Source organism: Littorina saxatilis, unplaced genomic scaffold (genome assembly GCF_037325665.1).
Source record: "Littorina saxatilis isolate snail1 unplaced genomic scaffold, US_GU_Lsax_2.0 scaffold_2212, whole genome shotgun sequence".
In the NCBI taxonomy this organism is placed as follows: domain Eukaryota; kingdom Metazoa; phylum Mollusca; class Gastropoda; order Littorinimorpha; family Littorinidae; genus Littorina; species Littorina saxatilis.
This window is the reverse complement of record NW_027128091.1, coordinates 2,667-17,223: the sequence shown is the minus strand read 5'-3', so window position 1 is coordinate 17,223 and position 14,557 is coordinate 2,667. Positions and strand designations below refer to the sequence as shown.

Sequence of the window (14,557 nt, the reverse complement as noted above, 5' to 3'; positions counted from 1 at the left end):
GTAAAAAAATCGCAGTTCTTGACTCTTTGGGTGCAAGTGAATGAAACTTGGTAGTTCTTCTAACGGATAGCTGCCTGAGGTATGACTAAAAGCCCCAGGGGCTCCGTGCACTTGGATTTGACAAGTTCAGTACCTTGAAACAGCAAGAAAAAAATATCAAACATTAGAATCAGCAACTTTAATCAAAAGGATAGAGACATCAAAGACAATGACAAATGAAAAATGACAAAGAGACACAGCGAGAAGTGAAAGTGGACAACGACGGAAGAACTCTCACAAATGTGACCGGGTGACGCAGGAGTAGTCTCCCTTTCATAGCAGCTGCTCTGCAGAGTTGTCTGCCGGCCTTAGGCACTGAGCTATTTATAGCTAAACGTTCAATGGCTGCAGATCAAAGTTGTAGAGAACTGTTTTCGACAAAGTCTGACTGTTGTCTCCTTGTACGCTCTTGCAAGCCTCTGTCTTGAGCATTGCACAATTTCATAGAGCTAGTTTGTTTGTTTGTTCATGGGCTGAAACTCCCACGGCTTTTACGTGTATGACCGTTTTTACCCCGCCATTTAGGCAGCCATACGCCGCTTTCGGAGGAAGCATGCTGGGTATTTTCGTGTTTCTATAACCCACCGAACTCTGACATGGATTACAGGATCTTTTTCGTGCGCACTTGGTCTTGTGCTTGTGTGTACACACGGGGGTGTTCGGACACCGAGGAGAGTCTGCACACGAAGTTGACTCTGAGAAATAAATCTCTCGCCGAACGTGGGGACGAACTCACGCTGACAGCGGCCAACTGGATACACATCCAGCGCGCTACCGACTGAGCTACATCCCCGCCTATAGAGCTAGTAATTTAGCCCAAACTCCCTCCAATTTGACTGAAGTTTTGCCGCCAAAAGGTATTCAGAGTGTTTCACTGATATGCTTGATGACACAAACATTACACAAACTTAAAACTTACTTTTCCAGGAGTACTGAGAAATCGTTCCCATTTTGTTTCTGTTTGTTTTTCCTGTTGTGCCTTTCTGACCGTGACTTTTGTTCCACCAATCTCACTGCAAAAGCACAATGTTAACTTGTTATATACATGAATTGAATGGTTTTATTGCCATAAAAATTGTGATGAGATAATACTGAAGCACCATCTACTATTTTTAAAGAGAAGCAGACAGGCAGAAACACGATTCACGGGCGCACACACACACACACACACACACACACACACACACACACACACACACACACACACACACACACACACACCGTAACACACACCGTGACACACACACACACACACACACACATAATTATCATATAATCAGTATCACCATCATCATGATCATCATCATTACCATTATCATCACCATCAGCATCATTACGCCTTAAGATGTCAACCTACTTGTGGCTCCAACAGGTCATTATGTGAGACATGGTGTAACCTTGCTCCACGTTCATGGCGTCCAGAATCCAGTTCAGCACACACAGCTGACGAAACAATGCATGCCTGAGGAAAAAATACACAAATTATCAAGTTTATCTTTCATTTTAATTTCATTTAATGATGTAAACCATTACTGGAACAATCATATATGCCCATGTGCACGATTCAGTTAAACGTGTTTGTAAAGGAGAATATTATCTCAGACAAACAATGTTTTTAGATATGCAACATTTTTGCAGATTTGAACAAATTTGAACAAGTGTTACAACTACAACTGCATCTATGTCATGTCAAAGAAACTCGGGTCACACAAACAACTCAGAATAGCAGGTAACAACTTACTTACTTACTGCCTTTCACGCCTGGTGGCGTGTAGGGCAGCGAGCAGGTAACAAGCTGACGTCTAAAAGTGTCTGTATTTAATATATTGGGTCTCGTCCACAACCAATTCCGCTACGTCAAAGAGACTGATATCTTTGCGAGTGCACCGTCGGGTCATCTGGGCTTTCTAACAATTTCCAGGGGGGGGGGGGGATCGGAGGGGGATTAGGGCTCGAACCCAGCCTGAACCCTGTCTGTTCTTACTGTGAGGTCTCATCCTCAACCAATTCCAGTACGTCAATGCGACTGTTGTGTTGGGGAGTGTAGGGCCGGGGTATCTGAGCTTTTCTTCTGCTTAAACAAAACAAATTCCTGGGAGAGGGGGGGGGGGGGGGCGGTCAACCCAGGCTTAACTCTGTCTGTACTTACTGTGAGGTCTCATCCTCAATCAATTCCGGTGTTAGGGAGTGTAGGTCTGGGGTATCTGCGCTTTCTTCTCCTTACAAAAAACAATGTCCTGGCTGGGAATGGGTTTTGAAGGTAGGGGGGCTCGAACCCTTCTGAACCTTGTCTGTTCTTACTAAGGTCTCATCCTCAACTAATTCCAGTACGTCACTGCGACTGTTGTGTTAAGGAGTGTAGGGCCGGGGTATCGGAGCTTTTCTTCTGCTTAAACAAAACAAATTCCTGGGAGGGGGGGGGGGGGGGGGGCGGTAAACCCAGGCTTAACCCTGTCTGTACTTACTGTGAGGTCTCATCCTCAACCAATTCCGGGACGTCGATGAGACTGTTGTGTTGGGGGGTGTAGGGCCGGGGTATCAGAGCTTTCTTCTTTTTGCTGGAGGCCTTGCCAGACTGCCTCGCCTGACTGTTCTCCCCAGATGAGTACCTGAGGTCAATCAATTTATCAGTGTGAAAGGATAATTATGCTGACCTAGTTATCGCGCTGTCAATAATTTAATTATCACAACTAATAGTTCTTTGTTATCCGTCCGCCAAATCAGATATTATATTGCTTTAAAAAAAAGAAAAAAGAGCACGTTCATAAGCTTAGCTTGTTGTGCTCCATTTATTCAGTTGATCGTATGCGGTAATGTGATTTTGTAATTATTTGAATACAACTGTTTAAACGAATAGTTCTTTGCTTGTAGGAATCTTGCCCATCACACAAAAACACACTTTCACTCTCATACGCCGGCTAGTCAAAGCAAGTTTAAAAGACAGTGATCGTATTAACTCGTCAGGAAGAAAGCGGCCAAACAACATTTTAACGAGTATAAATGACAGGTTGCCGATCTGTTTTTAAGTAATTTGATTACTTCTTGAGTAAATTAATGGAATTCGGGCCAAGACGACCCCTGCTTTTCACATACCTGTCAATTGTCTTGCCCAGAAGGTATTTTTCATGTTTCTTTTTCTTTTCGTTAACTGTTCTGAATACCTTTAAAGCGAATGATCTACTACACTGCAAACAGCAACGGAGAAGTTTTGTGCATTCGTTTCCCATGACTTAAATATGTATATTTTTTAAATCAACAAATAAAAAACATGTGTACATCCCAATGTACAGACATTACAAGACTAGAACTTAGAATCTTCGCTGAAATGACATGTAATGACTGTATTAATATAATCTAGGACTAAAAAACAAAAACTTTACTGGGGGGAGAGATCCTAATTTTAGAGGGTCACACACACACACACACACACACACACACACACACACACACACACACACACACACACACACACACACACACACACACACACACACACACACACTAACACACACACACACACACACACACACACACACACACATACATACACACCTGAAAGAAAGACAATAAAAGTGTGCATGTTGTGTTCTATGCATCTGATATTGCTTTTACTTCTTATGGCATTAATGTCTAAACAGCCAACCGTAAGCACCTGTCATGATTAGTACATGTAGTTGTTTGCAAATGTTAAGCAAGCACTTCTTTAAAGCAAACGCACAAACAATACCATCGTTATTGAATGGTCAGTCAATCCCTGCAAAAGGAACACAACTCTGATACACTGTGGAAGATAGAACCAACAAAAACAAGGTTGAATGAAATTAGAGAATACAAAATTTTAAAAAATGAGAAAAAAATAAACAGACAGAAGAGAGAGATATAGAGAGAGCACATAATACAGTTGAACACCCATTTGCAGTTAACAGCTTTAACAGTTTATCTTCTACATAATATGCCACCCTATGTTATCTAAATAAAATCATGTTTAAACCAACAGCTCCGATTAGTATATGTTAGGAAACGCTGCCGTTGCTGAACTTTGGTTCAGTTTTGTGTGTTGCATGTAGTTGACTTATTTGTACTTTGTGGGAAAGTACCGATAGTATATTTTGTAAACACAATATTTATGTTTGGACGAGAATGCAGGTGAACTTTCTAGTCCTGTCAAAACAAGTTGTTTACCACGTTGTTTTGAGTCGTGGGTTCGTGGCGTTCGCTCGGATTAAGTACGTCGGCACTTTTGATGTACGTCACAGAGAATGTCACTATTCTAGTCCATGGACAGTTCATCTAATTTTAGTTGTATCATGTTTGGTCTGGAATATTCTCGAGATTAAGTACTTACTATATAGGCCAGCGCGATTTGTATGTTAAAAAGGCTTCTACTTTGAGTTCTGCTACGATGTGCAGTTGCATGTATGGAATGCTAAATAAATCCTCGAACTCAATTTGACGAGTTTTTGTCTGCTGCTGTGAAGACGGGCCCGTAGAATAAAAGAACACAACTATACGACATTTGAGAACTTCGTCAATCTCAAGTGACGTGTAACAGTATATGAAAAGCACACCAGCAGAAACGTCCATGTTGCTTTCAAAATAAAAACCCAGTAATATTGACAAGAAAGAAAACAAAGTTGCCACACACAAACATCATTCCTCCTGAACATGCTGTAAACTGTAACGGCATACAGGCACCAGATCATGTCACAGTTACAGTCGTTAAACAGCTAACTACAACACGTCCCCAGCTATTTGAAAACTCCAAATCCTATGCTAATCTTGTCTAACTCATTGTGTTAGCAGTATGAAACAGCAAGCCACAAAATAATTCAAGCACTTTCTAGAATTCTTCTTCTTTTTCGTCGTTCGCTGCTTCTAGAATGAAACTAAAACAAAATCTACTTTCATTTTAACTAATAATGTAAGAATTCATCCGTTCTTAACCTCAAGACAAAAGTTAAATGATTCCTGTGTTAGCTCTCAGCAAACTATCAGAAATGTGTTAGCTTTCAGTGAAAAATCGGAAATCTGTTAGTTTTCAGCGAAAAATCGGAAATCTGTTAGCTTTCAGACAAAAATCAAAAATCTGTTAGCTTTCCGCCAAATATCAGAAATCTGTTAGCTTAAAACCAAAACTTTGAAATCTAAGCCAGTTAAGATCAGAAATTAATCTCTCTTCATTTTGCTCTGAACTGGATACAAACCCGCTTTTTGTGTCAAACAAAGAGTCTCGTCGACTGTTTCCTGTGGACGGCCTTGTGTCTTGGATATCATCTTCCCACCAGGCAAGGTCACTTTAAAAAGGTCAAGGTCATGACATTTTTACCATTCTGAGAAGAAACCTGTTGCTTTTGATGCCCAGCACGGAAGGTCACTTTAAAAGGTCAAGGTCATGACCTATTGACTATTCAGCAGAATCCTGTTGCTTTTGGTGCTCACCAGGCAAGGTCACTTGAAAGGGTCAAGGTCATGACCTATTATAACTACTCTGTAAAATGCTGTTGCTTTTGGTGACCACTAAAGCTATTTATGAATTTCTAAATAAATAAAGGATCTTTGGGATGCTTTGTTACCTTCTAGTAACTATGTTCGCTTGTGAGGCCAAAAAAAAATAGGTCTGTTTACGGTAACCCGACCGACCCTATTTTTTTCGCGCGACCCTAGACTTTTTTTGGGCATTTGGGAAACAAAATTAAAAAAATCTTCTTTTTTTTGCAAAATAACGTAAAAATATGTTTTTTGGGAGAAAAAAAAAAATATCCCGACCTACCGACCCTATTTTTTTGGCCTTTGTTACCGTAAACAGACCTTTTTTTTTTTTGGCCTGATACATGTACATTTTAATCCACACACATTCGTTCAAAGGAGAAAAGTCAACAACACAGACGGGCGCAGTGGCGTGGTGGTAAGACGTCGGCCTCCTAATCGGGAGGTCGTGGGTTCGAATCCCGGTCGCTGCCGCCTGGTGGGTTAAGAGTGGAGATTTGTCCGATCTCCCAGGTCAACTTATGTGCAGACCTGCTAGTGACTTAACCCCCTTCGTGTGTACACGCAAGCACAAGACCAAGTGCGCACGGAAAAGATCCTGTAATCCATGTCAGAGTTCGGTGGGTTACAAAAACGCGAAAATACCCAGCATGCCTCCCCCGAAATCGGCGTATGCTGCCAGTATGGCGGGGTAAAAACGGTCATACACGTAAAACTCCATTCGTGCTAAAAACATGAGTGAACGTGGGAGTCTAAGCCCATGAAAAAAAGAAGAACAACAATAACACAGACACATGTTCACACAAAACAAAACAACTGATCTGTCTCAAGTTTGGAAAGGCAACACAAAAGAAAACAGGCGTACAGAATCAAGTGCTTTAGAGGGGTGCATGAACACTCCGCGCACTTTCCCAATTTTGAAGCTTCCGCGCATGTGAAACTCCCGCGCGTGGTGTATATGTAAGATGCGCGCGTGTTTTAGCAAAATGTGATGTGAAACTAGCGCGCGTGTCTTTGCTCGGTCAAATGTGAGACATTGAGACATTAACAACTGACACATGGTTGTGTTCGTTGGAGAACTCAGGATTGCTGTGATCCTTTTTTGTTTTGCACCGAGCCTTGCAAGATTTAACAGTGCATCGCCAGGTTTTGCTGTCTGCAATTTTGGCAACTCTATCAACACGATAGAGGTAACCGTCAATTACGATGGCATCTTTTTTTCTTATGGTCTCAGACTGTTTTAAATCCATGGCAGTGACAGTGACCGGCCGACAGTGACAGTGTGAGTCTGTGTGTCTGTGAGAGGGGTAAAAAAATGTGTCACAGTGGTCATTGCATTGTGAGTGGTTAGTGAACAGTCAATGAGCAGTCAGTGAAAAGTGCTAACCGTAGGGACTGTGAGTACGCGCGCAAGTTGTATGAGCCGAACCAGTAATTCGTGCGCGGAAGTTACAACCCGATATTGCGCGGAGCATACATGTATTTTACAAGCGCGGAATTTACATATGCGCGGAAATTACCGGCTGCGCTTTAGAGAGCAGAATCTGTTCTTTCTATCAAACAGACACGGGACATGTCAACTTCAAGGTGTGCATATGGCTGCCTAATCTACAGGTACATGAATGTGCTATAATCTATTACTTGTGCTTCTCTGTACAAATGATAGATAATCAAAAACATGACTGTGCAGATCGAAGCCATATACACAGGTGGACAGGACAATATCAGCACAGGAGAGTACAGAAATTCAAAATGCGCATGCGTGCATAATTTATGTACATGTGCTGCTATTAACACGTACTTGTGCTTCTCGGCATGATATAACACTAAGGCCAAAGAAAAATAGGTCTGTTTACGGTAACATAGGCCAAAAACATAGGGTCGGTAGGTCGGGATTTTTTTTTTCTTCCAAAAAACCATATTTTTACGTTATTTGTGGGTGTTTTTTTTTTCCAAATGCCAAAAAAAAGGTCTAGGGTCGCGCGAAAAAAATAGGGTCTGTCGGGTTACCGTAAACAGACTATTTTTATTTTTTGTGCCTAACATTAAATAATATCAGCACAAGCCAATCAAGTGTACACAGGTGGCGTGTATAGGAAAGTAAGCACAAGAGCGACTGAAAGATTAGAATGTGAACGACAGCATTATATACATGTGTGCTGCTTTTAACGTGTGCCTCTCGGTATAATAACAGAGACATTCAAAAACACGATTCTGAGCAGAAGCCAATAAGATATTTACAGGAACATAAGCACAGGAGAGTACAACAATGCGAAAACACAAGGAAAAGGTCAAGAGGTCAAGGTCACTGAACCTTGTCATACCTGTCATCGTCCTGAATGATGTCATCATCAGACTCTTCTTCTGTCTCACTGTCACGCTTCGGTGGTTGCCACATATTCCTGGCTAATTCCAGCTTCTTCTGTTTCTCAAGCATAGCTGCTGTTTTCTGCACAGTTACAGCAAATTTAGTCAGCACTTTCTGTAAAAATGTGTTTGCAAAAAAAGACAACAGCATATTTATGTGTATTTTTGTTTTATATACTACAGTTGTGTACAAAACTAAATAAAAGACTTTTTTTAACCATGCTCTATGTGGGGTTTTTTTCACAGAAATAGCAAATTTACACAGACTTTACATTTTCATTCCTTCTCACATACGGCCAGCCAGCCAGCCAGCCAGCCAGCCAGAGGAAAGGCTTGTACAACGTGAGTTGTTAAATATTGTTAATACTTAAAATAACATAAACAGCAACAAAGCATTATAACATCGAAGTACACAAAAGAAAATCAATCTACCTTCGCCATACGCTCCTGCCTTATCAAATCGAATAGTCCATGACCGAGACTTACGTTTCGGATCATTTGTCTGCAAAACAAGTTTTATCATTCATAACAGAATTCAAACGTGAATGAAAGGTATTGTACACGTTGACACTAACGCAAACAGGCAGTCACACACTGACACACACACACACACACACACACACACACACACACACACACACACACACACACACACACACTAACATAAATACATACACTGACACACACACACACACACACACACACACACACACACACACATACACATACATACACTCACACACAGACACATACTCACACACACACTCACACACACACACACACACACACACACACACACACACACACTCACACACACACACACATACACACACTGACACACACACACACACACTGACACACACTGACACACACACACACACACACACTCACACACACACACACACACACACACACAAACTCACACACACACACACTCACACACACACACTCACACACACACACACACTCTCTCACACACACACACACACACACACACACACACTGACACACACACACACACTCACACACACACACACACACTGACACACACATACACACTCACATACACACTCACACACACACACTCACACACACACACTCACACACACACACACACACTCACACACACTCACACACAAACACACACTCACACGCACACACACACTCACACACAAACACACACACACACACACACAAACACACTCTCTCTCTCACACTCTCTCTCTCTCACTCTCTGTGTCTCTCTCACTCACTCACTCTCTCTCTGTCTCTCTCACTCACTCACTCACTCTCTCTCTCTCTCTCTCTCTCTCTCTAAACTTACAGAGGTATAACACAAATATTAAAAAGGGAAAAAAACATGATGGGGGGGGGGGGGGGGGGGTGGTCTAAAAGGGGGTTCCGCTGTATACTCTTCCAGACGTGATTTATCATTCACATCTCGCCCTCTCACAATGGAATGCCACCCAATACACACAAGCGGAGTTCACTCATAAACCTTCCACACAGCACCGGTCACATCGATGTACCTCTCATATGTCTCATTGATCTTCCCCAGAATATTGACTCCCCACACTGAATCCCCAGGAAACACGAATCTACCGATCAATCAAGTTGTGTTTGATGCAGAGGCTAAGTGCCCTGCCGTAGCCCTTAAGCTGCTTTTCCACGTACAATCCTTGGAGGGAAAATACAACTAAAGCTCTTTAAAGCTGCTTTTGCACGTACGATCCTTGGAGGGAAAATACAACAACTGCTCTTTCAGCTGCTTTTCCACGTACGATCCTTGGCGGAAGACAACAACTGCCTTGCATTGACGAGTATGCATGCATGCGTCTGTTGAAAATACCTTCTTTGAAAGTCCCTTTGTACTTCAAATCGATCAAATTATATCTGTCATGAAACGACACCTGCAAAGATGAGACATGTTTGGCTGTTACCAATTGTGTTCTCTCATCACAGGATACAGCGTAAAATCAAGTTTGTTGATGAGATCCGACACCGATACATCCACAGCCTAGCGCATCCTGAACTGAGGTCAAAATGAGTTCGGCTCATTCTCTCCCTGACAGAATGCCTTGAGTTTCCTTGTCTGGCAAGGAAACCGATTTTTTTTAACATATTTAGAGCTTTTTGTAATGTATTATTGATATAAGCAGATTCGCGATCGTCGATATGGGTTTTTTTTAATTTTTAAATTACAAAGGAATTGATATGTAAGACAGTTTCAAGCGAGCTATTTTTCGCGGCTGTATTACTGTGCAAACAACTAAATATGGCAAAAGTGTCTCGTGATAATCAACCGTTTGGTTTCGGCGCTAACTGGAGCAGACGATTTTTTCTGTAACCTGTAACCAGTTGACAGTGATGAAACCATATAATTTTATTACGGTCTCCTTTCGGCAGCAGTCCCAAAATTTTGACTTGTTTTGACCTTAGAACGATGTCTTTATCATAACTGTGAAGAACAGAACGGAGATCACTGTCGAAGTCGGCCAATCTGCAATCATTTTCGTCTCGCGAACACTGATCTCAAATTTAGATCAGTGCTCGCGAAAACCATATGGGAGATAACTCTGTATTTTTGTTTTGATAGATTCGCGTAGGACTGTAGCGTCCGGTCAGGGAGAGAATGAGCCGAACTCATTTTGACCTGAGTTCAGGATGAGCCTAGCGGTGACCTTACGATTGATTTTCTTCTGATGACTATGACCAAGTCTTGAAGTCACCAAGACAGACTTCTTTTTCGACATCAGTCTTTGTCAGTTCCTGCGAGGTGTGACACAATGTTTTACGTGACGTGATGCTTCGCATTATGACATCTTCTCTACCCTTTCTCACTTATGACGTCAGAGATGTCACTTTGGAATTCAGGGTCAAGAAGTTACTTAGAAGTCTTGGTTTGTTCATTAACACCTTACCTCCCCTTGACCACCTCTTTGCTGAGAGTGTTCAGTCCCTTTTTTGCTCGTCGCAGCACAAATTTGGCAGCCGTCTGGAAGCAAAACAAGTCGCGTAAGGCGAAAATACAACATTTAGTCAAGTTCAGTCGAACTCACAGAATGAAACTGAACGCATTGGATTTTTTCCGCAAGACCGTACACTCGTAGCATCGTCTGTCCATCGCTCGTGGCAAAGGCAGTGAAATTAACAATCCAGAAAAGCGCGGTAGCGGTTGCGCTGAGTAGGATAGCACGCTTTTCTATATCTGTATTCTTTTTAACTCTCTGAACGTGTTTTTAATCCAAACATGTCATATCTATATGTTTTTGGAATCAGGAACGGACAAGGAATAAGATGAAATTGTTTTTAAATCGATTTCAGAAATTTAATTTTAATCATAATTTTTATATTTTTAATTTTCAGAGCTTGTTTTTAATACGAATATAACATATTGATATGTTTTTGGAATCAGAAAATGATGAAGAATACGATAAACGTAATTTTGGATCGTTTTATAAAAAAAAATGTAATTACAATTTTCAGATTTGTAATGACCAAAGTCATTAATTAATTTTTAAGCCTCCAAGCTGAAATGCAATACCAAAGTCCGGCCTTCGTCGAAGATTGCTTGGCCAAAATGTCAATCAATTTGTTTGAAAAATGAGGGTGTGACAGTGCCGCCTCAACTTTTACAAAATACCGGATATGACGTCATCAAAGACATTTATCGAAAAAGAGAAAAAAACATCTGGGGATATCGTACCCAGGAACTCTCATGAAAAATTTCATGAGGATCGGTCCAGTAGTTTACTTTGAATCGCTCTACACACACACACACACACACACACACACACACACACACACACACACACACACACACACACACACACACACACACCCACACACACACACACACCACGACCCTCGTCTCGATTCCCCCCTCTATGTTAAAACATTTAGTCAAAACTTGACTAAATGTAAAAAGTTACCAAATGAATATGAAATGGAATATGGATGCAACAAAGAAGGTTATTTATTCATGCCATCAGGTTTATCCGGGCAAAAACGGGGCAAAAACGGGGGGGAACCATGTGAAGCAGTATGAAAATTACTATGTTTGGAAGTAGAGAAAACTAAGTTTTACATAAACCCAGATAAAACACACATAAAGTGATAAAAGCACACCAATCAAACATTCGCGTGGTATTTTATTCAAGCTTCCCAAGCTGTTAAATGCGTGCCTATTCTATATTTTCGTCGAAATTTTAACTGATACGCAACAACAACAAATCTCAGAAGATAAGGCTTTAAAACAAGATGTCTACAAAGTGGTGATAAACTGTAAAACTTCCTGGGGGGGGGGGGGGGGAAACAGCAAAATCAAATCCTCAAAAGGAAGATTTATTGTTTATTGTTGTTATGTCCACCATTACGAAAATGTGTGTAACTTAGTATTGTTCTGGTCACGTGATATAAGCATTTGCTTGAGTGCGTGTCCTAGTTGTGTGTTTTGAACTGTTCATGCGAAGAAATCCTGAATACAATTTTGTTTAAACCAAAAGGAAGATCAAAGTCTTGAAATGTAGCTTTCACTGCATTACCAGTCTTCGTGCATGAGTTTGAACCCTCACACTCTCTGTTCATGACTGTGACATTCTCTCAAACCCCCCGCGGGTTAGGGGGAAGAATTTACCCGATGCTCCCCAGCATGTCGTAAGAGGCGACTAACGGATTCTGTTTCTCCTTTTACCCTTGTTAAGTGTTTCTTGTATAGAATATAGTCAATGTTTGTAAAGATTTTAGTCAAGCAGTATGAAAGAAATGTTACGTCCTTTGTACTGGAAACTTGCATTCTCCCAGTAAGGTCATATATTGTACTACGTTGCAAGCCCCTGGAGCAATTTTTTGATAAGTGCTTTTGTGAACAAGAAACAATTAACAAGTGGCTCTATCCCATCCCGCCCCCCCCCCCCCCCCCCCCCCCCCTTTTTCTCCGTCGCGATATAACCTTGAACGGTTGAAAACGACGTTAAACACCAAATAAAGAAACATTCTCTCAAAAGAAATCTCAGTTGACGAATTCCAAAAATAACTCCGTCGGGTTTGCATTTGTTGTGGGAGAGTGACCCTTTCTTGCGTTACCTCTGCCAAACATTGGAGGGGCCAATCACTAGCGAGGGTAGTGACGGAAACATGTGCTCCCGCCGGAGTTATTTCCGAAAGTCGTCTATTAGTCAATACTAATTGGGGTGTGCACGTTAAAGATCCCACGATTGACAAAAGGGTCTTTCCTGGCAAAATTGTATAGGCATAGATAAAAATGTCCATCAAATACCCGTGGGACTTGGAATAAAGTAAAAAAATTCCATCTCACACGGCATTAAGTCTCAGGAAACATGAATACACGCATGCAGGAAAAAAAAATATGGGTAGCGCCGTATGTATGGCAGCTCGCTTTCCCCGGGGAGAAAGCAGCCCGAATTTCCATGAGGGTAACCTCACTGGACTGTAAATCTTATCCAATCCAATCCATCCAATCCAATAACTCTATACATTGCATGCAATCTCACCGATTTTCCACGACGAGCTGTCTTTGTGTCGGCCGTCGAGTCTTCATCTTCAGAACTGCTGGATGTGTCCCACTCCTGGGTCTGAAATAAAGGAACAAACAAAGTTTGTGTCAGAGCTCGAGCAAAGTCACTTGAACAACAATGGTTGTCGCGACAAATGTCGCATCATAAGACCTAAACTGCCAGTCTACGCAACAACAGCTCTGTTCAAAAGTCCAACCTTTTTGTGTAGGGTTTCATCATGTATCACTGAAATATGCACACATGAAAAGATTGGAACTATGACCGTGTGTTGTTGGTTGTTGTTTTTTGCCAGCGGCACTGAAATGTGTATTGTGGATAGTACGAGGGCAAGTGTCCAAGAGAAAGTGTGCTCTGCTTATGGCAGTAAAACATACTTATTTGGGCTTGAACGGGTGGACATTCCACAATCATGTTCTGGTAACCGATGAAGACAGAGATTAGTACAGAAGACAGAGACAGAAAGAGAGAGATAGACAGACAAACAAACAAGCAAACAAAGAATAAAAAAAATAAAAAAACTCGCAAAAATTGCTTTTACAACCTGCAAAACCAACCAACCAACCAACCAACCAAGAAACAAACAAGGGCAATGAAACATACAAACAAACACACTAATAAATCGACGACACAGCTCAACAAAACAACGGGGCATCGCCTGATCTCATATCAGCTTACAGACTTAGTCAGTGTAACCCATAAGGCGGCCGGCGCGTAAGCTGTCAGACTGATCAATCAACTGCACGGATTACCGTCAAAGGGCGTAATGAGCTGCGACTGAGCCGACTGCTGACTGGCTGCTTGGGTTTCACGACCTCTTAGGATCAATAATTGGCCTATCTTGAGATGGGACAGGGGGAGGTAGCAGTACTAGTTCAGTGGAGCCCCCCATTCAAGACCTCCTAAAATGTAAGAAAATTGAGTCTTAAAAAGGAGGGAGTCTTAACATGGAGGTCCATGTGTAGAGGCTTTGAATGGAAAATCTGAAAAGTTAAGATCTGAAAAGGGAGGAAGTCTTAAATTGGGGGGGGGGGTCTTGAAGGACAGGTAGAGGTAGCAGTTTCCTCCAAAAGCGGCGTATGGCTGCCTAAATGGCGGGGTAAAAACGGTCATACACGTAAAATTCCATT

The 14,557-nt window shown here is 41.7% G+C and overlaps 1 protein-coding gene across 2 annotated transcripts; it reads right to left on the bottom strand.

Moving 5' to 3' along the window:
* Positions 1 to 922: 922 nt before the first annotated feature.
* Positions 923 to 13,611, bottom strand: LOC138956462 (coiled-coil domain-containing protein 60-like). Of its 2 annotated transcripts, XM_070327814.1 has the most exons (8): positions 13,407 to 13,611; positions 10,815 to 10,888; positions 8,326 to 8,395; positions 7,851 to 7,975; positions 5,244 to 5,333; positions 2,505 to 2,648; positions 1,397 to 1,501; positions 923 to 1,052 (listed from the first exon to the last, which is right to left on the bottom strand). In XM_070327814.1, the coding sequence occupies exons 3-8, from the start codon at positions 8,389 to 8,391 to the stop codon at positions 938 to 940; spliced, it is 645 nt and encodes a 214-aa protein (XP_070183915.1). In that variant the 5' UTR covers positions 8,392 to 8,395; positions 10,815 to 10,888; positions 13,407 to 13,611; the 3' UTR covers positions 923 to 937. The 2 variants fall into 2 exon arrangements, with proteins under 2 accessions (XP_070183915.1, XP_070183916.1); XM_070327815.1 differs by lacking the exon at positions 5,244 to 5,333 and having other exon boundaries at positions 13,407 to 13,610.
* Positions 13,612 to 14,557: the final 946 nt, after the last annotated feature.